The sequence below is a fragment of the Brachionichthys hirsutus genome, chromosome 13 (genome assembly GCF_040956055.1).
Source record: "Brachionichthys hirsutus isolate HB-005 chromosome 13, CSIRO-AGI_Bhir_v1, whole genome shotgun sequence".
Taxonomy (NCBI): domain Eukaryota; kingdom Metazoa; phylum Chordata; class Actinopteri; order Lophiiformes; family Brachionichthyidae; genus Brachionichthys; species Brachionichthys hirsutus.
The window spans coordinates 11264234-11287266 of NC_090909.1; the positions used below are offsets into that span (position 1 = coordinate 11264234).

The 23033-nt window shown below is 43.8% G+C and overlaps 3 protein-coding genes across 4 annotated transcripts in view; 1 reads left to right on the forward strand and 2 right to left on the reverse strand.

Annotated features, from left to right (window-relative positions):
* Window positions 1-981: 981 nt before the first annotated feature.
* LOC137903477 (uncharacterized) lies at window positions 982-5848 on the reverse strand. Its single transcript, XM_068747627.1, has 2 exons — window positions 5839-5848; window positions 982-3973 (listed from the first exon to the last, which is right to left on the reverse strand). Exons 1-2 carry the CDS (start codon window positions 5846-5848, stop codon window positions 1506-1508), a joined length of 2478 nt encoding a protein of 825 aa, XP_068603728.1. The 3' UTR covers window positions 982-1505.
* Window positions 5354-14086, forward strand: fbxl6 (F-box and leucine-rich repeat protein 6). 2 transcript variants are annotated; one of them, XM_068747327.1, is made up of 11 exons: window positions 5373-5388; window positions 5858-5900; window positions 6735-7317; window positions 9529-9687; window positions 9829-9892; window positions 10088-10219; window positions 10320-10427; window positions 10575-10688; window positions 12726-12957; window positions 13222-13465; window positions 13601-14086. In XM_068747327.1, the coding sequence occupies exons 3-11, from the start codon at window positions 6794-6796 to the stop codon at window positions 13728-13730; spliced, it is 1707 nt and encodes a 568-aa protein (XP_068603428.1). In that variant the 5' UTR covers window positions 5373-5388; window positions 5858-5900; window positions 6735-6793; the 3' UTR covers window positions 13731-14086. The 2 variants fall into 2 exon arrangements, with proteins under 2 accessions (XP_068603429.1, XP_068603428.1); XM_068747328.1 differs by lacking the exon at window positions 5858-5900 and having other exon boundaries at window positions 5354-5388.
* A 298-nt stretch (window positions 14087-14384) lies between these two features.
* eppk1 (epiplakin 1) overlaps window positions 14385-23033 on the reverse strand; it is an 18188-nt gene continuing 9539 nt past the window's right edge. The window contains exons 4-8 of the mRNA XM_068747628.1: window positions 21233-21982; window positions 19924-20893; window positions 18844-19824; window positions 17767-18750; window positions 14385-17676 (exon numbers count right to left, since the gene is read on the reverse strand). Coding sequence (XP_068603729.1) covers window positions 14790-17676; window positions 17767-18750; window positions 18844-19824; window positions 19924-20893; window positions 21233-21982 — 6572 coding nt within the window. The 3' untranslated portion in view covers window positions 14385-14789. The remainder of the gene's footprint in view (window positions 17677-17766; window positions 18751-18843; window positions 19825-19923; window positions 20894-21232; window positions 21983-23033) is intronic.

Genomic DNA, 23033 nt, shown 5'->3' on the forward strand with positions numbered 1-23033 from the left:
GAGGTCAATAATGAGTCAGGATTATAAAACCAATCACGTTTACTGATTCTTTCCAGTAATTACAAAGCTGGAAAGGAAATACGGCGCTGGACTCATCGGCAGACGCGGGATTCTGTAGGAGCGTCCCGGATGTCCTACGGTGATGATCTTTATCGTGGCCGTTTGCACCCTCCTCCTGGGATAGGCCCTAACTTATTCCTACCATCTACCAGTTAACCACGTGTCATGATTTATATGTAATTAATATATGTGTGTGTTCACCACAATGCATATAGAAATAAAGAAGCGTGCATGCATTACTGAAAAATAAAATATCTAATAGTCCCTCTTATTGTCTCATGTCTAATCCTGTCCAACCTGGTCACTCCCAAGGAGAACCTCAGCATCTTCATCTCCTCCACTTCTAGCTCCGCCTCCTGTCTTTTCCTCAGAGACACCGTCTCTAAGCCGTCCATCAAGGCTGTCCTCACCACTGTCTCTAAGCCGTCCATCAAGGCTGTCCTCACCACTGTCTCTAAGCCGTCCATCATGGCTGTCCTCACCACTGTCTCTGAGCCGTCCATCATGGCTGTCCTCACCACTGTCTTGTAGACCTGTCCCTTCGTCCTATCACAGAGCACACCTGATACTTTCCTCCACCCGTTCCAGCCTGCCTGCACACGATTCTTCACCTCCTTTCCACATTCTCTCCATCACTCTGCTCTGTTGACCCGAGGTACCTGAAGTCCTCGACCTCCTATTCCTTGTAACTTCACTGTTCCCTCTGGGACCTTCTCATTTACACACATGTACTCTGTGTACTCACCTTCATTCCTCTCTTTTCTAGAGCAGACCTCTAAGTGTAAAGGTCACTATTTGCCCTTATCAAAATCTGATTCACACGATTACACTGAATCACTTTTGACATTGATTTCACATTTAAAAAAAATGTGAACAAATCTTGGATTTCCATTGGCTGCAATTTTTATTACAAATCTGGCTTTGTAGCTGCACATACGTGTTCTGCGATGAGGAGTATGGAACAGAAAAGCTGAATAACACACCTATACTTTAACACCGGACCAAATGGCTGATGTTCATTTAGGCGATGGGACTATTTAAGGTGCGTTTGTTTCTGGTATTTATACATAAAGTATTTGGAAAACTTTTCAATAACCACGTGAACGTGAGGTCCATCAAGTTTCAGTTTTATTCAGAATTAATTTATGGTTGTAAAACTGAACTCTTGCGACTCAATGTCTGCACATTAGCTTAATATGCTAACAAACGGGTAAACAAAATACATAGCAACATGTTAAAAGCTGTCTTTGCTCCGTGGCACTTGCATTTTCTTCCGTGATAATTATTACCTGCATGGATTACAATCTTTTATGTATAAAGGGTTGTACGGTAAAACCAGTGAATCATGGGAAAAAGTCACACGTAATTCATTTTCATTCCCATTCCAAATCTGTCCCTCTATCAAGCTTTTTTGATTCTGCTGCAATGAAACGTTTTCTCTCCGGTCAGCTCGACGCCTCCGTCGGATCCTGGGGCGCAGGCTTTGCTTTTGTCGTCTGGCGGGGCGACCAAACGAGAGAGTAGCCCGGCTTCACTCGAGGGAGCGCCAGCTTCAGCTTCAGCGCCAAGAGTTTGCCGTCGAGTAAATCGCAATCCAAGTTGGGGTCGCTGTTGTTCAGAATCATTTTCTGGTAAAGTATCTCACAACGGAGGGACTCCCACCTCACAGCTCGGCTCTTCCCGTCGAAGCGCAGCAGCATTTTGTCGACGTCCTGCTGGGTTTTGCACGGGCCTCCGTTTCTGCTCACCGTTTTCATTACGTAATCCCGATCCATGTTCTGCTCCAGATGCAGACGCAGACGTTGCAGCTCCCTTTCTGCCAACTCTCTTTTCGTTTTGCAACCTTTCTTCACGGCTCGCCGAGCGAAAGATTCATCCGAGCCGCCATCAGCTGAACCGCTTTGATCCTCGTCTTCCCCGGAACTATCCACGGCAGGAATGTCCTTGAGTGAGAAGCAGGACTTGTCAGGCCTCTTCTTCTCATACGGGTAGGCGTGGCCGAAGGGATACTCTCCCATCAAGACAGAAAAGGTGCAGTTTGCCATTTGTGAACTCAGGTCTGGTGAGGGGACATGAGAAAACGTCCCCCCTGGGAGGAAATCCTTCAGGTGTTCTTCAGTGACTGCAGCAATAACCTTCAGCGTCCTCTTCAGGCTAGCCCTGATGAGGTCCCTGTTTGTGTGCCACTGGCCACAGTACTGAAACACCCCCTCAAAGATCTTCTCCTGCAGCGGCGCCTGCAGGAAGAGATTGGCGTCCTCTTCCGGCTCCAGCATTGTCGCAGAATTTTTGGACCAATCGAGGAACCTCTGGTAGAGGCAGAGGATGTACTTCCCGAAGTGCGCGTACTTTCCTTCGCTTCTCAGGAGCTGCCAATAAGGACCGAGGATTTTGCAGTAAACGACGGCCAGGACGCAAACGAGGCTCTGTATCACGGCGTCGTCGGCGTCGGCGGCGACGCTCTCCAGAATGACGTTGGGGCAGTCGTCGTTGGTCAGCGACAGCAGGTCGGACAAGAAGAGCGAGATTTCTTTGTGGTGGTGAATCAAACCCGCCGCGACTTCAAAATAGTTGCTGAAGCGGTTCGACTCATTCACGGAGAGTTTGGACGGGTTGTTCTTTTCCTCGCAGAACGCGACCCAGTGCTTCCTGTAGTTGTGCGCGTCGGGGTTTCTGGGGCTCAAGACGTCGCAGGCCATGCGGATGTAGCGTGAAGTGGCGCTCTCCGACAGGTTCACAAAGTTCCGAAACTTCGGAAGCTTGTCCCGGCCGAGTTTTTCGCCCGTCGAGAACACGATCTCCTTTTCGAAGCTCATGATCTGCTGCTCGATGGCGTCGTGCACGTCGACGAGGAAGTTGGCGTTGTGGTTCAGAAACATCACAGGAGAGGCGAGTGAAACGTCTTCGGGGAGGGACTGCAGTTGCTTCTCGAACTCGACCATGGCTGGATGCTCCTTACACGTCAGGATGTACTGGTTTCTGAGCAGGTCGAAGGAGATCCGCTTGCAGGCGTCCGTTTTCCCACCGTACATAACCGATAGCTTTTGGACGGACAGCATGGCGATGTCAAGCAGCGTCAGGGCGTCCCCTTTGTCGGAGGATGTCTCGCCTCCACTGTTAGACGGATCCAAATCCACTTCACTTTTGACACCAAGGTTCAACTCGGATCCTTCATCCTGCATGATTTCATAGCTCTCGCATTCCTCTTTGATTTGAATCTTGTCACTATTTAATGCGTCATCTCTTTTAAAGCGCTTCCTCGCAAGAACTTTTGGCCTTTTCTCCGGCACCAGTTCAAACGGACTCTGCAGCAGATTTTCCATCACCGCATTCCTCCTTTGGCTCCTTGTTTCATAGCTGTGGCAGTGTATTTTTAACTTCTTGATCCTGGGTTTGAGTTCTTGAAAAGCCCTTTGAACATTCCCATTCTTGCAAAATTCCAGATTGAAGTTTCTCAGCCAAGTCACGAGCATGATCGGTGCAATTTTCTCCCTGGCGATGAAGTAACTCAACTCGAGGATCAATGCGTTTGTGACCTCGATCGATTGCGCTCGCTCTGTGAAATCCTTAAGTTCCAGAAGGTGTTGTCGTTCAACTCCAATGCTGTCACAGATTGGCCCAACAAAGTTAAAGTTGGCATCCGATTCCAGGAAGGTCAGCCGCGCGTCGCTTCCCAGACTCAACGTAGCCGCGATGCCTCTTTCAATCAAACGACGGAAGTCGGCTGAACGATGACTGGGAAACATTTTCTTCAGCCATTCTATAATGGCGGACCATGGAAAATGATTTTCCTCTCTTAGAAGTCCGACTTGAATCAAGCATCTGTTTTTGCAGGGCGCCTTCTCAAGCTCCAATCCTTCCCCCGACTGAGGACCAGTGAAGTCCGCGACCAATTTCCAATAGTAGTCATCTCCTGAAAAGCAGAGATGTCAATAAATGAGAGCAAAAGCAGTGCTCAGGAAAAAGACGAGGCTACGATTATTTAATAAAACGAATTGATATGGATGAGCAGATCAAGTAAAATGTATAAGTATAATATAAAAACAAACACAGAGACAGCTGATTAGCAATCAAGTCGTTTGACGGAGGGATAGCTCATCTCATCTTCTTAGCAGCTTTATTTATTACAACTTTCCCTTAAAATGATTTTGACATACTTAGATTAGTATCAGATACAGCCACGCTTCCACAAAGAGAGAAATCTTCACACGCCTCCATCGCATCCTGTTTTGAGAGAGAAACACACGGTGAAAATCCCACATCGACGGGAATGAACCCGCGTTGGCAGGAAGAGACGCGACGCTTCGCCGCCATCGGCGTGTAATCACGCCAAATGCACAGCTGGAACCGAATACGTGAATCTGAACAGTTCAATCGTCTATTCTGTGGAGCCGTTCTCCACATTCCGTGCTGAGGAAGACCGAGTCAAGGCACTAACAACAAATATATTTATTTCTCATGTATTATTATAAAGAAGAAAATCCCTCCGCTTGGTATTTGCACCCACAAAGACACGATACTGGAGCTCTGCGAAGAGAAACTACCTTCCTCCCCGACCAAAAAAAAGGCAAAATAATGCAGTTCGTACTAAATAGCTAACAAAGTTGTTCAAGTACATTGTAAAGAAGAAAATACTTTTTTAAAAGTCTCTCTAAAATTAAATCTGACAGTTTTTCATTATAACACAATTGAGTATTTCAGATGTTTTGGATTGCATCATTCATGACGAATGCACTCCTGAAACTTTTTTGCAACTTCATGGAAGTGTGTGTGTGTGTGTGTGTGCGTGCGTGCGTGTCGCGGTGGGGAAATGAAGCGAACCCCTCGAACCCTGCACATTAGCTGTACAAATGAACTGATCAGTCTTTCCTTTCTTCACCACAACATTATGATGCGGCGCGCAACCACTCCCTAAACACGAACAGCATGTTACAGTATGTAAACGTAAAAACACCACACGAGCTAATGCTAATGCTGCAGCTACTCCACACGCTAATATTAGCATCTTTTATAGCAGACGAAACGGAGGCGATTCTTCTCTACGTCCCCAGCAGAAGCAAACTACGTCATCCTGCGGAACTCAAACGGAGTTTCCAAACTGAAAGCACACAAAGTACGTTGTAAAAAGCAAAATCTTACGGATTGTAGAGCGTGGGATCTGACGCTCTCCTAATCGTGACGACACAACCCGTCTTTGTCACTGATTGGATGGTCGTTGGGGAAGGCGGGGTGTTGACGAGGACTAAACCAACCATGGAGGGACTGCGAAATGCATTGTGGGTATACTGAGGAAGTTCTTCCTGTGGTTTTAGTGAAGTAGCGTCCAAGGTAATCAAACGAAGACCTTTTTATTGTATCTTATAAAGTGACTGCTGATAATAGTAATCGCGTATTTGCTCCTTACGAGGCAGAAGTATTAGTCCGATATTTTCTCTCGGGCTGCTGCGTTTTGTTTTCGGAACATAACGTAGCATAACGCTCTTCATCAACGATAGCTAACAAAACGCTGCCATTGCTAATCTTCAACTTCACATCTTGTGTGTGTGTAACAGAAATGGTGTCTGCATGAAATAGTCGCCCCGACTGGGGTGGATAATCGAGGATATTACGCAGCTCCGAGACAGAAAGTCAATTGCAATAATAATAATAATAATAATAATAATAATATATCTGTTTAAAATACGCTTGAGAACCCCCCCCCCCCCCCCAACGTTGATAAAATAAAACATACATTTGTAAATATAACTCATTTGATTGATTTAAAAAGCAGTAACTCACCAGAATTCATCATCTGCAGGTTTTTACCCTCGCCGAAGCGGAAGCGAGGGTATTGCAATTGGGTGTGTTTGTGTGTTTGTATGTTTGTCCCAATCGACTTGAAATTTTTGCACAAGCAAGGTTCTGTCCATGGCTCGGTCCTCCCCGAGAATGGCGTTGATCTGGATCTGGATCCAGATTCTAGAATTATTTTTACATCTGGAATTGTGCCTCTGCTGTAAACTGCCACTTTAAGAGGGAGGGACACGAATGGCATGATGGGAAAAAGAGTCCAGAAGGAGTCTTGTAGTACGTTCCGGAGCAGCGAGCTAGAGCAGGTTTGGCCCCTCTGATCCAGAAGCCCTGTTTACTGTCTCACAAGATCCAATAGTCTTTTGGAGGCGAGGGTCTGCAATCTCTGATTGTCTCTAGTTTTTACATCTGGAATTGTGCCTGTGCTGTAACATGGGAGCGTCACTTTAAGAGGGAGGGACACGAATGGCATGATGGGAAAAAGAGTCCAGAATGTGTCTTGAAGTACGCAGGAGACAAAAATATTACTTGACGTTACTGAACTGAGGACTGTAATTACAAGTTGATCCGGATCTGGATCCAGATTCTAGAATTTTTTAAAGGATTCTTTAACATTGCGAGCTAGGGCACTTGGAGGCGAGGGTCTGCAATCTCTGATTGATCAGCTTGTTTTTGTTTGTTGTACCCAAACCAGTGCAGGTAAAAGCTAATTGCACAAGGCTGCCTCCCTTCTATCTCTAATTTCAATGAGAATCTGCCCTTTTGTGCATTGTCGAAAATGAATATCAAAAACAAGAAATCTGCAGCTTTGAGTCATAATGACACGAATAGGAAATGTATGAGTTCAAAATTACAACCTGATGTTCATCTCTTTCTCTTTTCAGATGTTGGCCTGACCTTCATCAGCCAAGTTCTGTTTTTGGAGATTAGTTAGCTGCACACGATGGATTCCCCTGAATCAGAGGCTTTAAGCATGAGTGGAAGAAGAGAAGACACTGCACCAAATACATCAGGTCAAGAAGTAGATGGACCGAAGTCTAAGAAAATGTCTCTGAAGAGGACCACTGGGAATCCTGCAAAGGTGAAAAGCAAGAAGCAAAAAAAGGCCCGGGCCTCACGCTCCGCTCAGCTCGGCTACACGGTCCAGCAGGGGGAGGACATGCTGCTCGTCATATCCAGCCCTCCTTCTCAGTATGACGGCTCCGTCTGGAGCCCAAAGAAGGGCCGTAAGAAGAAAAGGCACGCTAAAGGCAAACCAACAGCTGTCCAAATTAAGAAAAAAAGGTCTGCATGTGCCGAACCCGGGCCGGGAAACAATCCAGCTTCCAGTAGTAAAGAGGACGCTGCTCTATCTGTGCAGGAGAAAACGGCAGATCACAGGTGGGGTCAGAATCTTCCTGAGGAGGTGCTGATCAATATTTTTCAGTTGGTGGTCGTCCAGGATGGTGCTGTGCCGTTTCTATGCAGGTGAGAAGCATTCGTCAGTGTCGGTGTCGCGGAGTTTTACACCAAGACCGGAGTGAGATGCTGCGTATTGTCAGTGGAGATGTAACCTGATCATTTAAAGCATATGTGTCAAACTCAAGGCCCGGGGGCCAATGTGGCCCCCCCACGTCATTCTTTGTGGCCCGCATGAGCTTTGTGCAGACATTTGTTCTCTTAAAATGCTGAAAAGTAAAAGTGAATCAGAGTTGATGTGTATTTGTAACTGATTTCTAATCTGTAAATGGGGTTTAAATGTTAAAATTAAATATTTGTTGCTGACTCCATTCTGGATCCGACCCAGATGATATTCAGTGGTGAGATAGAGCCCCCCCCCCCCCTACATGACTGTTAAATTCCCTAAATATCGGTCAATAATCAATGGAGATATTGAAGAACAAATTACAGACAGACGCCGGCGATTACATAACCTCGGCGGATATTTTTACAGCAGTAAGGTATCGATATATTTTTAGAACTATGCAATTGCATATGTAATATTTATAATTTAATTAAGTATGTCATAGTAAATAGTTATTTAGCAGCATGTTAAGGAGTAGTTACATTTTAGTTACATTTAGTTACATTTACACGATGTTACATTTACAACTGGCCCTTTGAGGTGTCAAATGAGTTTGACACCCCTGACTTAAACAATTCTTCAGCGGTCATTTTGTCCATAATTGTCATAGATGATGTTGCCCTGAAGAGTCCAAAGAGTCCAAAGACACTGGCAAATAATCACATTTTATTCCAATGAGTTGAACAATAAAATAAAATAAAATCATTAATCAGTGATTTTCAAAAAACAACTTGGCCTTAAATTGTTTATATACTGTAGATATCTCATCGTTCTAAATATCAATAAGTGGCATGATATTGATGGCATCATCTAGGGGGGGCATCGATTGCAATTTTCTGACCGATCACCGATTTTTAAAAAGTCCTGACCTGTCGATTCGGATTTTGGCCGATACTGATTTTTAAAATAACTGACAGCACAATCTCATTTGATAAAAAAACAAGCAAAACTTGTGCAGCCGGTTACTCTGCAGACCTGTTTTCAGCTTCTTATTATGCAAATAAAAGGAAATCACAAGCTTTGAGGTCGTTAATAAAATGACTATCTACAGGAGAAACTAACAAAACAAGCAAAACCAGTTTTAGCTTTTCTTTCTTGTAGTGCAAAAAAACGGGGAAAAAATGCTCAAATGCAGCATCTTTGTAACTATTTCAATGTAAAATTGATAATCTAAAAATGTCGCGGCGAGCAGCCAATCACTCGGTGTTTCCGCTAGGAAGCAGGCGGAACCGTCTGTATGATTGGGGTGCGGTCGGACGGATTTAAGTGACGCACACCCTCTGCTTCCTGTTATGATCCGGGAGCGGCTAAAGCGAAAAGCCGATGCAATACGAGCGGACTAAAGTAAATACATTTTAATCTGGCCAGCTTTGATGATTTGTTGGATATTTCAAACTGACAGAATAATCTGCATTTGTTCCTTAAAATGTGCACGCTTTGAAGTTACAATGGAAAGTAAATAAATGTTGCAAATGGGTAAATAATTTATAGTATATTTAGTAAATGGATAAATAGAAATAATTAATTATTTTTTAACTAAATGTGTTAAAATGACTTATAATATTAAATGCTGTATTGAAATAAATTCATTATTGTATCGAATGATTTTATAAATTCATTCTATGTGCAGATTGGTCTATTTAGGAGTGTAGACTGGTTATATATATATGCGTGGTTTGCTAAATTTGTATTTAATATGGTTTTGCTTCTTGAAATCTATGGTGTATTGTATATGACTAAGAGTTGTGTGCATTTTATATTATACTGGTGTTGTGTTTGTTTGAAGGTTTTCACCTGACTTAAAATAAATGGACTGAGGATCCAAAAAGGCTCGAGTGGAATCCCGTCTCATATTCAGCGTGCGAGATCATCCCTTTCAGGCGTAGGGATTGTGCAGAAGTTAGAAACAAAGAATAACTCACAAAAGCTTACAGGAAAAAAGCTCCTAAAAGTCAAACATTCTACAAAAAATATGTAGGAATAGTCGATCCCCCCCAAAATTAAGGACATCGGTGCATGTTTAGTATCAAACAACTGGATGTCTGCTATTTCAAATATAAACAATTCCACACTGAATATGAAATCTTTTTCTTTCATTCATCTTTTTGGTGCAGGGTGGGCAGAGTTTGTCGTCTGTGGAACGCTGCTGCCTCCAGTCCGGCCCTGTGGCGCAAGGTGACCGTAGCTCACTGCTGGATTGCACCAGGGAAAACCCAGCTACCCAAAACTGAGAGGAAGATTAAGGACACGTTTACATGGCTGGCACAGAACAGGTCTGTATGATTAGGGGCATGAGGAGGTTCGCCACGTGAGCTGTGATTTAGTTTGTGTGTAGATGTGTCCCTGCTAATAAGGCTGCCATCTCTCAGCATAGTAATAAATGGAGAAGTAACAGAGTAGTGCTTCTTTTTCAGATTCTCTCAGCTACGAGACTTCTCTCTCTGCCACTGGACAAAGAATGCTAGCTATGTTGTAGAGGCAAGTTATCAAGACTAGATGTCTTATAATGGTTCAATAATAAGACCTGTATTGCCCTCTGTCCCCCTCCCTTTCCTGAGATCCTCATGCGTTGAGTTCCTGGTCGTTCCAAGGTCCAAATGTTTGTTTTCCTTAAAGATTTCAACCTAAAGCATTTTAGTTGACTGTGCCTTCGTATGTTTCGGCGGCGTTCAGGTCGTGACGCAGCACTGCCCTCACCTGCACTCCCTCACGCTCTCCTACTGCACAGGCCTGACGGCAAGCGCCTTCCACAGCCTTGGGCTGCACAGCCTTTCTCTGCAGAGCATCAATGTGCAGTGTTCAGAGGTACGTCCAGTCTCGCTGAGTCAGCACTTCATGAAGACGGCTTCTGTCTTATTCTGAAATGTATAGCTTCACGTTGATGTCGAACTTGTTTCTGCTCTAGTTCCAGGTTGAGGGACTCCTGGATTACCTTGAAAATCACGGGAGCAGGATCAAGAGCATTTTATTCACTTATGGGCTCAAGAACGACAGAATTCTGACTGCCGTCTCTGTTAGTCCTCATTTTGTCTCCGTGTGCTGTTTTAAAGACTTAATTGCAGGGTCCTAAAGAGTGTAAGGACTCAGACGTCATTGACGTGTGCCTCACACACAGCACAGATGAACTGTGTGCACACAGTGTTGTTTTTGTTTTTTCCAGAGGGGGTGCTGTCCTGACTTGGAGCTGCTGGAGATCAGCACCAGGCTCGACAGTAAAGGCGGCGAACTCCCTGTTTGCGTTCAGGCACTGCAGATAGCATGTCCTAAACTTAAGGTAACAATAAATACATGTAAGCATGTTCTCTCTGTCTGTTCAACAAACGCAGCTAACTTGTTAGCATCTTGCTATCCCATCTGCATGTCGACATCGCTGTACAGTAGTCCCTCATTTTCCGCGGGGGTTACGTTCCAAAAACAACCCGCAATAAGTGAAATCCGCAATGTAGTCATCTTTATTATTTTTTTTACAGTTATTATACATGTACATAAATGTTTTAAGGCTGTAAAACCCCTCACCACACACTTTATACACGTTTAACAGTCAGGAATTAATCTTCATAGATTGTTTCAGTATTATAGAATGAAACCAAAGATCAAAACCTTTTCAGAACGAAACATTTGTTTGAGAAATACAAATATATAGTACGTACAGTAAACGTTTTCCTGTTAATAATGTTAAGGCGTGCAGGTCGAGGAAAGAGCCGCTTGGAGTGCAAAAGGACAAATATTCTACTCGTGCTGTCTTTAGCCTCTCATGCTGCTTTATTGGATAGCTTAGCACAGCGGAACGGCAGCGGCTACATGTATCAACAGGAAGAAACGAAACCCAAAAGGGACGTGACGTTTATGCTCCTACAAAATAAAAGCCTCTTTTTACACAGAGAATAAGAGCGCTATAAAACAAACGCTTAACAAATAAACATGATAGCGTTTCGAAATAACGAATTTAATTTTAATGATCAACCTACGAGGTTGAACACATGAGAAATGATTAATAGCGACTCGCTCGTATTTCACAGTTCCTCCGACTGCGCCCCTTCGTCCTTGCGCCGTTTCAAGGCGCGTTCAAGTGCAAAAATAATTCTGAAAAATGGCATTAAAACTCCGCGAAGCACGGAAGTCGCAGAAGATGAACCGCATTATATCGAGGGACTACTGTATAACGAATCTGAGTTTGTCAAACCTATTCCATTATTGTATTACTGCATTACAGTAACGTTTCAGCTTTGTATTACTGCATTACAGTAACGTTTCAGCTTTGTATTACTGCATTACAGTAACGTTTCAGCTTTGTATTACTGCATTACAGTAACGTTTCACCGTTGTATTACTGCATTACAGTAACGTTTCACCATTGTATTACTGCATTACAGTAACGTTTCAGCTTTGTATTACTGCATTACAGTAACGTTTCACCGTTGTATTACTGCATTACAGTAACGTTTCACCGTTGTATTACTGCATTACAGTAACGTGTCACCGTTGTATTACTGCATTACAGTAACGTTTCAGCTTTGTATTACTGCATTACAGTAACGTTTCACCGTTGTATTACTGCATTACAGTAACGTTTCACCTTTGTATTACTGCATTACAGTAACGTTTCACCTTTGTATTACTGCATTACAGTAACGTTTCAGCTTTGTATTACTGCATTACAGTAACGTTTCACCGTTGTATTACTGCATTACAGTAACGTTTCACCGTTGTATTACTGCATTACAGTAACATTTCACCATTGTATTACTGCATTACAGTAACGTTTCACCGTTGTATTACTGCATTACATTAATGTTTCACCGTTGTATTACTGCATTACAGTAACGTTTCACCATTGTATTACTGCATTACATTAATGTTTCACCGTTGTATTACTGCATTACAGTAACGTTTCACCGTTGTATTACTGCATTACAGTAACATTTCACCGTTGTATTACTGCATTACAGTAACGTTTCACCGTTGTATTACTGCATTACAGTAACGTTTCACCGTTGTATTACTGCATTACAGTAACGTGTCACCGTTGTATTACTGCATTACAGTAACGTGTCACCGTTGTATTACTGCATTACAGTAACGTTTCACCGTTGTATTACTGCATTACAGTAACGTGTCACCGTTGTATTACTGCATTACAGTAACGTGTCACCGTTGTATTACTGCATTACAGTAACGTTTCACCGTTGTATTACTGCATTACAGTAACGTTTCACCGTTGTATTACTGCATTACAGTAACGTTTCAGCTTTGTATTACTGCATTACAGTAACGTTTCACCGTTATATTACTGCATTACATTTCCTATCAGACCTTCCGGATGCTGAATGTCAGACCTATGCATAAGATGATGCGCGGCGGTGCCGACTCGGCATCAGGCTTCCCGTTGTTGGAGGAGCTCTGCATTGCAACCACGTCTTGCTCCTACATGACGGACAAAGATCTGTGGGACGTTCTTTTTGCGTCCACTAAGCTGCGGGTGCTGGACCTGCGAGGCGGTTCACGAATCACCCCGACTGGTCTTGTAACATTACCCTGTCTCGGTAGGAATCAAGTGACTCATAGATTGATTAACTGTGGTCAATAATGTGGTCTAATAATTCAAATGACATGGGACCTAATATTGGAACCAAGCTGAATTAAATGACCTTAATATGCATACATGTTTTTTCCGCATTTAAACACAGTAATTCTATGTATATGTTTCATCAAATGTGCATCTCTATTTATAATGTCAGTGGTCTGAATTTGCATCAGAAGCCATTTATTAATCAATGCTTCATTCTTCCTGTTTTGCTATGTGGCAGAGCTCGAGTGTCTGTTCTGGGGACAGTATTTTAGTAGCAGCGGCAGTTTGTCATCACCGAAGCCAGGGATTCACATGGTGACACAAAAATGGGGTCGAACGATGCAGCAACTGGACATCGCAAATCAGATCTTCGCCGTCGAGGATTTGGAGTCGGCCATGAGTCACCTCGCTCGGGCAACGGAGACGGACACCCTGCGTTCACTCAATCTGAGTGGGACTCGAATCACACCAGCTGCCCTCAGGTAGGTGTCTCCTTTTCGAACGCTTTAAATATTCTAATAAACTAAGAGACGATCTCTGAGTATATGCGGTAGAACTGCTCAGGAATCAGGCCTTTGCATTTGAGTATGAAATAATTTTTCTTTGACTTTTTTCAGGTCCGTCATCGATCAAAATACTTCCCTCACCTACCTCAATCTTTCGTCGTGCCGTTATCTTCCAAGAGGACTGAAGAGGATTTACCATGGCCAAGAGGACATTCGCCAGCTGCTGGACAAGTTAGACTAGACTCAGACCGCACATGTGGGTCTTAAAACTTCTCTCCATGTGGTTTGTCTTGTTCAAGTTATGTGGATATATTTTTGTCGTTTCATTTTTACAATTGTTTAATTTGTTTACGGTTCAAACACAATAAACTCTTCTTACTGTAGATAGAAACTGACTGTTTGGAGTAGTCGTGGATCCGTCAATTGATTACGCAGCGTTTAAAGATGAACTCTACCACACAGGGATCTTCACAGAGAGCAGAGAATTGGTTCAGGATGTAATTATACTGAGGCCGAATGACTAAACAGATGGATGCTTATTTAGTTGTGAATACTTTCTGTCTCAGAACTCCCTGAATCCAACACTGGACCTTTAAAGAGTGACATTTTTAAATAAATAAAAAGAAAGAAAATTGTACAGAAATGTTTGGAATTACAATATTTCAACCTTGTAAAATTGGCGCTATAGTTTTTTCACGAGGGAGAACTATTTTTATCAAGCTACATTTTAGGAATGATCATTATAGTCTCTCTTGCTGTGCATCAGGACAAATTTTTCCAAGTAAGAATCCTATTGAATCTTACTACATCTTACATTGTTTTAAACTCCAAAAATGTACATGGGATTGATTGATTGTTGAATTGGAAATATTGTGGGGACTTCAGGGACTGAATGTTTTCAAATGTACGTGAGGAATCTAACTGTTAAATTCTTTCAGATAGCGTGCTGTGGTGAGTTTATGAACGCCAAAATTGACATTAAATCTATCTATAGTTCAAGATATATAAATGAATGCAAACAAATCCATGTTTTCAGAATGTATTGATCCACACAATTAACAAAAAGTTACAGAAGACAAATGTATAGCAGCAAATTAAGCATTGTTAAATCCGATCACATTGACTGCCATGTAGAAGACGTGTTCAAAAAAATCAGAATTTAGTTAATTGCGCATAAGACCTGTGTCCTCAGTGTTAACATTGTTGTCATTTTTCAATAATGACAACAAAAGCGAAATGCCATTCTCTGCTACAGTCAGTGAAAGAGATAAGTAATTAAAGTTTGAAGAACTCCTTTTCCTCACTTTCGTAAGGGAAGTAAGCTAAGGCCTGTGACGGGTTCTGTAATGCACCTCTCAACCAGCTGAAGGTAGGTGAGGTTCTCTTGGGTATTGGGGTCAAAGAAACCTTTGGTGTCGTCATCAGGGTCAGACAGAATCTGATTCATTTCTTCATCAAAGTAACCTCGCTGGTATGCCACCTGTACGGGCACTCTGTGACTGTGCACTGGGTCGATGATGCCGCCGGTCGCAATTTGTGCTTCGAGGAGACGGATTCCATGATCTTTGACAATGAGATCTTTTTTCAGAGCTTGGAACAAAGAAATGGTGTTTCCTGTGTAGGGATCTTTGTATCCGGTGACCGCTCTTTCTGCAGAGAGCAGTTTCTTTTTCCACTCAGTGCCAACCACCCCTTGATCCACAGCTTCCTCTACAGAAAGTTTCTTGTTGTTCACTGGATCAATGACAAAGCCGGTGGCAGCTTGGGCCTCCAGTAGCACCAACGATGTGCCAGGAGTTAGCAAGGCTCTTCTTTTGGCTTCAGAGATGCTTAGGATCTCTTTGGTTGACTGCAGGTAAACTCCGGCAATGCTGTTAGTTCCCTCTAAGTACCTCCTCACTGACTCCATTTCGCTTACGTCTGTCACTGTGACTCTTCCAGCTCTAAGATCTTTGAAGAGGTCATCATCAATGATTTGGGATTCAAGCAGTTCCTTGGCAGTGACATCCTTTCTGATTCCATGGAATGCTTGAACTTGAGTTGTGTCTGTTATTGTAGTAGTGATGGTAGTTTTTGTTGAGCCGCTGTCCACTTTTGTTTCTTGTGGTTGGCACGTGACGATTGATGATGATGAGGATGTTGCGGTCTGCTGCCGAATGATGGTGAGGATGATTTCCAAAAGGCGTTCAATTGTGATTGAGCCAGACTTGTACTGTTGCACAAGCTCTCTCCTTTTCTCCTCGGTTACGTATCTGGAATAGAGGAGATCCCACAGGGACACTGTTTCTCCTTGGTATTTTCCTCCTGCTCTGGTTGTTGTTGTAGACTTCAGAATGAGTTTTGTTGCCTCATCAACGTAGAAATAAAACTCGCCTTTCTTCACAATGACCAATAAGCTAAGGCCTGTGGCGGGTTCTGTAATGCACCTCTCAACTAGCTGAAGGTAGGTGAGGTTCTCTTGGGTATTGGGGTCAAAGAAACCCTTGGTGTCGTCATCAGGGTCAGACAGAATCTGATTCATTTCTTCATCAAAGTAACCTCGCTGGTATGCCACCTGTACAGGCACTCTGTGACTGTGCACTGGGTCGATGATGCCGCCGGTCGCAATTTGTGCTTCGAGGAGACGGATTCCATGATCTTTGACAATGAGATCTTTTTTCAGAGCTTGGAACAAAGAAATGGTGTTTCCTGTGTAGGGATCTTTGTATCCGGTGACCGCTCTTTCTGCAGAGAGCAGTTTCTTTTTCCACTCAGTGCCAACCACCCCTTGATCCACAGCTTCCTCTACAGAAAGTTTCTTGTTGTTCACTGGATCAATGACAAAGCCGGTGGCGGCTTGGGCCTCCAGTAGCACCAACGATGTGCCAGGAGTTAGCAAGGCTCTTCTTTTGGCTTCAGAGATGCTCAGGATCTCTTTGGTTGACTGCAGGTAAACTCCGGCAATGCTGTTAGTTCCCTCTAAGTACCTCCTCACTGACTCCATTTCACTTACTTCTGTCACTGTGACTCTTCCAGCTCTAAGATCTTTGAAGAGGTCATCATCAATGATTTGGGATTCAAGCAGTTCCTTGGCAGTGACATCCTTTCTGATTCCATGGAATGCTTGAACTTGAGTTGTGTCTGTTATTGTAGTAGTGATGGTAGTTTTTGTTGAGCCGCTGTCCACTTTTGTTTCTTGTGGTTGGCACGTGACGATTGATGTTGATGAGGATGTAGTGGTCTGCTGCTGAATGACGGTGAGGATGATTTCCAAAAGGCGTTCAATTGTGATTGAGCCAGACTTGTACTGTTGCACAAGCTCTCTCCTTTTCTCCTCGGTTACGTATCTGGAATGGAGGAGATCCCACAGGGACACTGTTTCTCCTTGGTATTTTCCTCCTGCTCTGATTGTTGTTGTAGACTTCAGAATGAGTTTTGTTGCCTCATCAACGTAGAAATAAAACTCGCCTTTCTTCACAATGACCAATAAGCTAAGGCCTGTGGCTGGTTCTGTAATGCACCTCTCAACTAGCTGAAGGTAGGTGAGGTTCTCTTGGGTATTGGGGTCAAAGAAACCCTTGGTGTCGTCATCAGGGTCAGACAGAATCTGATTCATTTCTTCATCAAAGTAACCTCGCTGGTATGCCACCTGTACGGGCACTCTGTGACTGTGCACTGGGTCGATGATGCCGCCGGTCGCAATTTGTGCTTCGAGGAGACGGATTCCATGATCTTTGACAATGAGATCTTTTTTCAGAGCTTGGAACAAAGAAATGGTGTTATCTGTGTAGGGATCTTTGTATCCGGTGACCGCTCTTTCTGCAGAGAGCAGTTTCTTTTTCCACTCAGTGCCAACCACCCCTTGATCCACAGCTTCCTCTACAGAAAGTTTCTTGTTGTTCACTGGATCAATGACAAAGCCGGTGGCAGCTTGGGCCTCCAGTAGCACCAACGATGTGCCAGGAGTTAGCAAGGCTCTTCTTTTGGCTTCAGAGATGCTTAGGATCTCTTTGGTTGACTGCAGGTAAACTCCGGCAATGCTGTTAGTTCCCTCTAAGTACCTCCTTACTGACTCCATTTCACTTACGTCTGTCACTGTGACTCTTCCAGCTCCAAGATCTTTGAAGAGGTCATCATCAATGATTTGGGATTCAAGCAGTTCCTTGGCAGTGACATCCTTTCTGATTCCATGGAATGCTTGAACTTGAGTTGTGTCTGTTATTGTAGTAGTGATGGTAGTTTTTGTTGAGCCGCTGTCCACTTTTGTTTCTTGTGGTTGGCACGTGACGATTGATGATGATGAGGATGTAGCCGTCTGCTGCCGAATGATGGTGAGGATGATTTCCAAAAGGCGTTCAATTGTGATTGAGCCAGACTTGTACTGTTGCACAAGCTCTCTCCTTTTCTCCTCGGTTATGTATCTGGAATAGAGGAGATCCCACAGGGACACTGTTTCTCCTTGGTATTTTCCTCCTGCTCTGGTTGTTGTTGTAGACTTCAGAATGAGTTTTGTTGCCTCATCAACGTAGAAGTAAAACTCGCCTTTCTTCACAATGACCAATAAGCTAAGGCCTGTGACTGGTTCTGTAATGCACCTCTCAACTAGCTGAAGGTAGGTGAGGTTCTCTTGGGTATTAGGGTCAAAGAAACCCTTGGTGTCGTCATCAGGGTCAGACAGAATCTGATTCATTTCTTCATCAAAGTAACCTCGCTGGTATGCCACCTGTACAGGCACTCTGTGACTGTGCACTGGGTCGATGATGCCGCCGGTCGCAATTTGTGCTTCGAGGAGACGGATTCCATGATCTTTGACAATGAGATCTTTTTTCAGAGCTTGGAACAAAGAAATGGTGTCTCCTGTGTAGGGATCTTTGTATCCGGTGACCGCTCTTTCTGCAGAGAGCAGTTTCTTTTTCCACTCAGTGCCAACCACCCCTTGATCCACAGCTTCCTCTACAGAAAGTTTCTTGTTGTTCACTGGATCAATGACAAAGCCGGTGGCAGCTTGGGCCTCCAGTAGCACCAACGATGTGCCAGGAGTTAGCAAGGCTCTTCTTTTGGCTTCAGAGATGCTTAGGATCTCTTTGGTTGACTGCAGGTAAACTCCGGCAATGCTGTTAGTTCCCTCTAAGTACCTCCTCACTGACTCCATTTCACTTACTTCTGTCACTGTGACTATTCCAGCTCTAAGATCTTTGAAGAGGTCATCATCAATGATTTGGGATTCAAGCAGTTCCTTGGCAGTGACATCCTTTCTGATTCCATGGAATGCTTGAACTTGAGTTGTGTCTGTTATTGTAGTAGTGATGGTAGTTTTTGTTGAGCCGCTGTCCACTTTTGTTTCTTGTGGTTGGCGCGTGACGATTGATGATGATGAGGATGTAGTGGTCTGCTGCCGAATGACAGTGAGGATGATTTCCAAAAGGCGTTCAATTGTGATTGAGCCAGACTTGTACTGTTGCACAAGCTCTCTCCTTTTCTCCTCGGTTACGTATCTGGAATGGAGGAGATCCCACAGGGACACTGTTTCTCCTTGGTATTTTCCTCCTGCTCTGGTTGTTGTTGTAGACTTCAGAATAAGTTTTGTTGCCTCATCAACGTAGAAATAAAACTCGCCTTTCTTCACAATGACCAGTAAGCTAAGGCCTGTGACTGGTTCTGTAATGCACCTCTCAACTAGCTGAAGGTAGGTGAGGTTCTCTTGGGTATTAGGGTCAAAGAACCCCTTGGTGTCGTCATCAGGGTCAGACAGAATCTGATTCATTTCTTCATCAAAGTAACCTCGCTGGTATGCCACCTGTACGGGCACTCTGTGACTGTGCACTGGGTCGATGATGCCGCCGGTCGCAATTTGTGCTTCGAGGAGACGGATTCCATGATCTTTGACAATGAGATCTTTTTTCAGAGCTTGGAACAAAGAAATGGTGTTTCCTGTGTAGGGATCTTTGTATCCGGTGACCGCTCTTTCTGCAGAGAGCAGTTTCTTTTTCCACTCAGTGCCAACCACCCCTTGATCCACAGCTTCCTCTACAGAAAGTTTCTTGTTGTTCACTGGATCAATGACAAAGCCGGTGGCAGCTTGGGCCTCCAGTAGCACCAACGATGTGCCAGGAGTTAGCAAGGCTCTTCTTTTGGCTTCAGAGATGCTCAGGATCTCTTTGGTTGACTGCAGGTAAACTCCGGCAATGCTGTTAGTTCCCTCTAAGTACCTCCTCACTGACTCCATTTCACTTACTTCTGTCACTGTGACTATTCCAGCTCTAAGATCTTTGAAGAGGTCATCATCAATGATTTGGGATTCAAGCAGTTCCTTGGCAGTGACATCCTTTCTGATTCCATGGAATGCTTGAACTTGAGTTGTGTCTGTTATTGTAGTAGTGATGGTAGTTTTTGTTGAGCCGCTGTCCACTTTTGTTTCTTGTGGTTGGCACGTGACGATTGATGATGATGAGGATGTAGTGGTCTGCTGCTGAATGACGGTGAGGATGATTTCCAAAAGGCGTTCAATTGTGATTGAGCCAGACTTGTACTGTTGCACAAGCTCTCTCCTTTTCTCCTCGGTTATGTATCTGGAATAGAGGAGATCCCACAGGGACACTGTTTCTCCTTGGTATTTTCCTCCTGCTCTGGTTGTTGTTGTAGACTTCAGAATGAGTTTTGTTGCCTCATCAACGTAGAAATAAAACTCGCCTTTCTTCACAATGACCAATAAGCTAAGGCCTGTGGCGGGTTCTGTAATGCACCTCTCAACTAGCTGAAGGTAGGTGAGGTTCTCTTGGGTATTGGGGTCAAAGAAACCCTTGGTGTCGTCATCAGGGTCAGACAGAATCTGATTCATTTCTTCATCAAAGTAACCTCGCTGGTATGCCACCTGTACAGGCACTCTGTGACTGTGTACTGGGTCGATGATGCCGCCGGTCGCAATTTGTGCTTCGAGGAGACGGATTCCATGATCTTTGACAATGAGATCTTTTTTCAGAGCTTGGAACAAAGAAATGGTGTTTCCTGTGTAGGGATCTTTGTATCCGGTGACCGCTCTTTCTGCAGAGAGCAGTTTCTTTTTCCACTCAGTGCCAACCACCCCTTGATCCACAGCTTCCTCTACAGAAAGTTTCTTGTTGTTCACTGGATCAATGACAAAGCCGGTGGCAGCTTGGGCCTCCAGTAGCACCAACGATGTGCCAGGAGTTAGCAAGGCTCTTCTTTTGGCTTCAGAGATGCTTAGGATCTCTTTGGTTGACTGCAGGTAAACTCCGGCAATGCTGTTAGTTCCCTCTAAGTACCTCCTTACTGACTCCATTTCACTTACGTCTGTCACTGTGACTCTTCCAGCTCTAAGATCTTTGAAGAGGTCATCATCAATGATTTGGGATTCAAGCAGTTCCTTGGCAGTGACATCCTTTCTGATTCCATGGAATGCTTGAACTTGAGTTGTGTCTGTTATTGTAGTAGTGATGGTAGTTTTTGTTGAGCCGCTGTCCACTTTTGTTTCTTGTGGTTGGCACGTGACGATTGATGATGATGAGGATGTAGTGGTCTGCTGCTGAATGATGGTGAGGATGATTTCCAAAAGGCGTTCAATTGTGATTGAGCCAGACTTGTACTGTTGCACAAGCTCTCTCCTTTTCTCCTCGGTTATGTATCTGGAATAGAGGAGATCCCACAGGGACACTGTTTCTCCTTGGTATTTTCCTCCTGCTCTGATTGTTGTTGTAGACTTCAGAATGAGTTTTGTTGCCTCATCAACGTAGAAATAAAACTCACCTTTCCTGACAATTGACAGTAAGTTAAGTCCTGTATTTGGATCCATGACACACCTCTCAATCAGCTGAAGGTAGGTGAGGTTCTCTTGGGTATTGGGGTCAAAGAAACCCTTGGTGTCGTCATCAGGGTCAGACAGAATCTGATTCATTTCTTCATCAAAGTAACCTCGCTGGTATGCCACCTGTACAGGCACTCTGTGACTGTGCACTGGGTCGATGATGCCGCCGGTTGCAATTTGTGCTTCGAGGAGACGGATTCCATGATCTTTGACAATGAGATCTTTTTTCAGAGCTTGGAACAAAGAAATGGTGTTATCTGTGTAGGGATCTTTATATCCGGTGACCGCTCTTTCTGCAGAGAGCAGTTTCTTTTTCCACTCAGTGCCAACCACACCTTGATCCACAGCTTCCTCTACAGAAAGTTTCTTGTTGTTCACTGGATCAATGACAAAGCCGGTGGCAGCTTGGGCCTCCAGTAGAACCAAAGAAGTGCCGGGAGTTAGCAGACCTTTGATTTTGGCTTCATTAATACTAAGCACTTTCTTTGTAGATTCAATTCTCACACCTGCTATGCAGTTTGTAGCTCCAAGATATTTCTGAATTGATTCCATTTCGTTAATGTTGTCCTCAGTTACTTTCCCCTCAATAATCTTTGTGAAAAGCTCCTTTGAGATGATCTGTGACTCATACAGCTCGCTGGCTGAGACCTGCTTTCTTAAGCCTTTGAATTTCTTTTCTTTTGATGATATCTCTGTAATGATAACAATGAGTATTTCCGTCATCTCTTCCATTTTCATGGCTCCTGTCTTGTATTGTTGCATGAGTTGCTGCCTTTTTTGGTTTGATATGTACTCGGAGTGCAACACTTCCCACAGTGTCACCTCCTTGTTTTTAAATCTTCCAACATTCATGGAAACCGTTTCCTTTTTCAGCGTAAGCTCCTTTTTTTCATCTGTGAAAATGACATCTAATTCATTTTCATAAAGGGGTAGAAGAAGTTGTCCAGTTTCAATATCTGTCTCACACTGCTTTATGAGCTGAAGGTAAGAGACATTTTCTTTGGTATTTGGGTTAAAAAATCCCTTTGCCTCATCAGTGGCGTTGGCCAGAATTTCACTTAAGTCTTCACTGACACAGGCCTTTTTAATAGCAACATGAAGAGGTAGTCTCAGACTTTGATTTGGGTCAATAATTCCTCCAGTTGCTATTTGTACCTCAAGAAGACGAATGCCGTACTTCCTTGGCATTAGCTGTTCATTCATTGCTTCAAACAGAGATATCGTTCTGCCCGTGTATGGATCTGTATAGCCAATAGCGGCTCGTTCAGCGGAGAGAAGTTGCTCGTGAATATCTGGTCCAATCACCTCTTCTTTTGCTGCCTCATCCACAGTGTGGAATTTGTTTTTAATCGGATCAATGATCCAACCTGATGCGGCCTGTGCTTCAAGCAATAACAGTGCAAGACCAGGAGTCAAGAGATCTTCATTTCTTGCTTCATAGATGCTCATTACTCTCTGAGATTTTTGAACTTTTATTCCCGCAATGCTTCCGGTTCCCTTCAAGAATCTCCTCACATTTTCCTGCTCAGCTACTGCTTCAAGAGTAAGCTTTCCTTCCGTCACCAGCTTGAATGAATTTGAATCAATGATATCAGAGTCCAGTAGTTGTTGTGCAGATACTAGCTTTCGCAGGCCCATTACGGTTTTGACCATTTCGCTCTTGACCAAATTTTCGATGGTTGTAACCACGATTGTTGTTATTTCCTCTATGCTGGTCTTCCTTCTTCTGTATTGTTCAATGAG

Coding starts and splice junctions, on each gene's coding strand:
- fbxl6 (XM_068747328.1), top strand. CDS start 6,794: ATGGATTCCCCTGAATCAGAGGCTTTAAGCATGAGTGGAAGAAGAGAA. Junction 10,428..10,574: donor GAATTCTGACTGCCGTCTCT/GTTAGTCCTCAT, acceptor TGTTTTTTCCAG/AGGGGGTGCTGTCCTGACTT. Junction 13,466..13,600: donor ATCACACCAGCTGCCCTCAG/GTAGGTGTCTCC, acceptor GACTTTTTTCAG/GTCCGTCATCGATCAAAATA.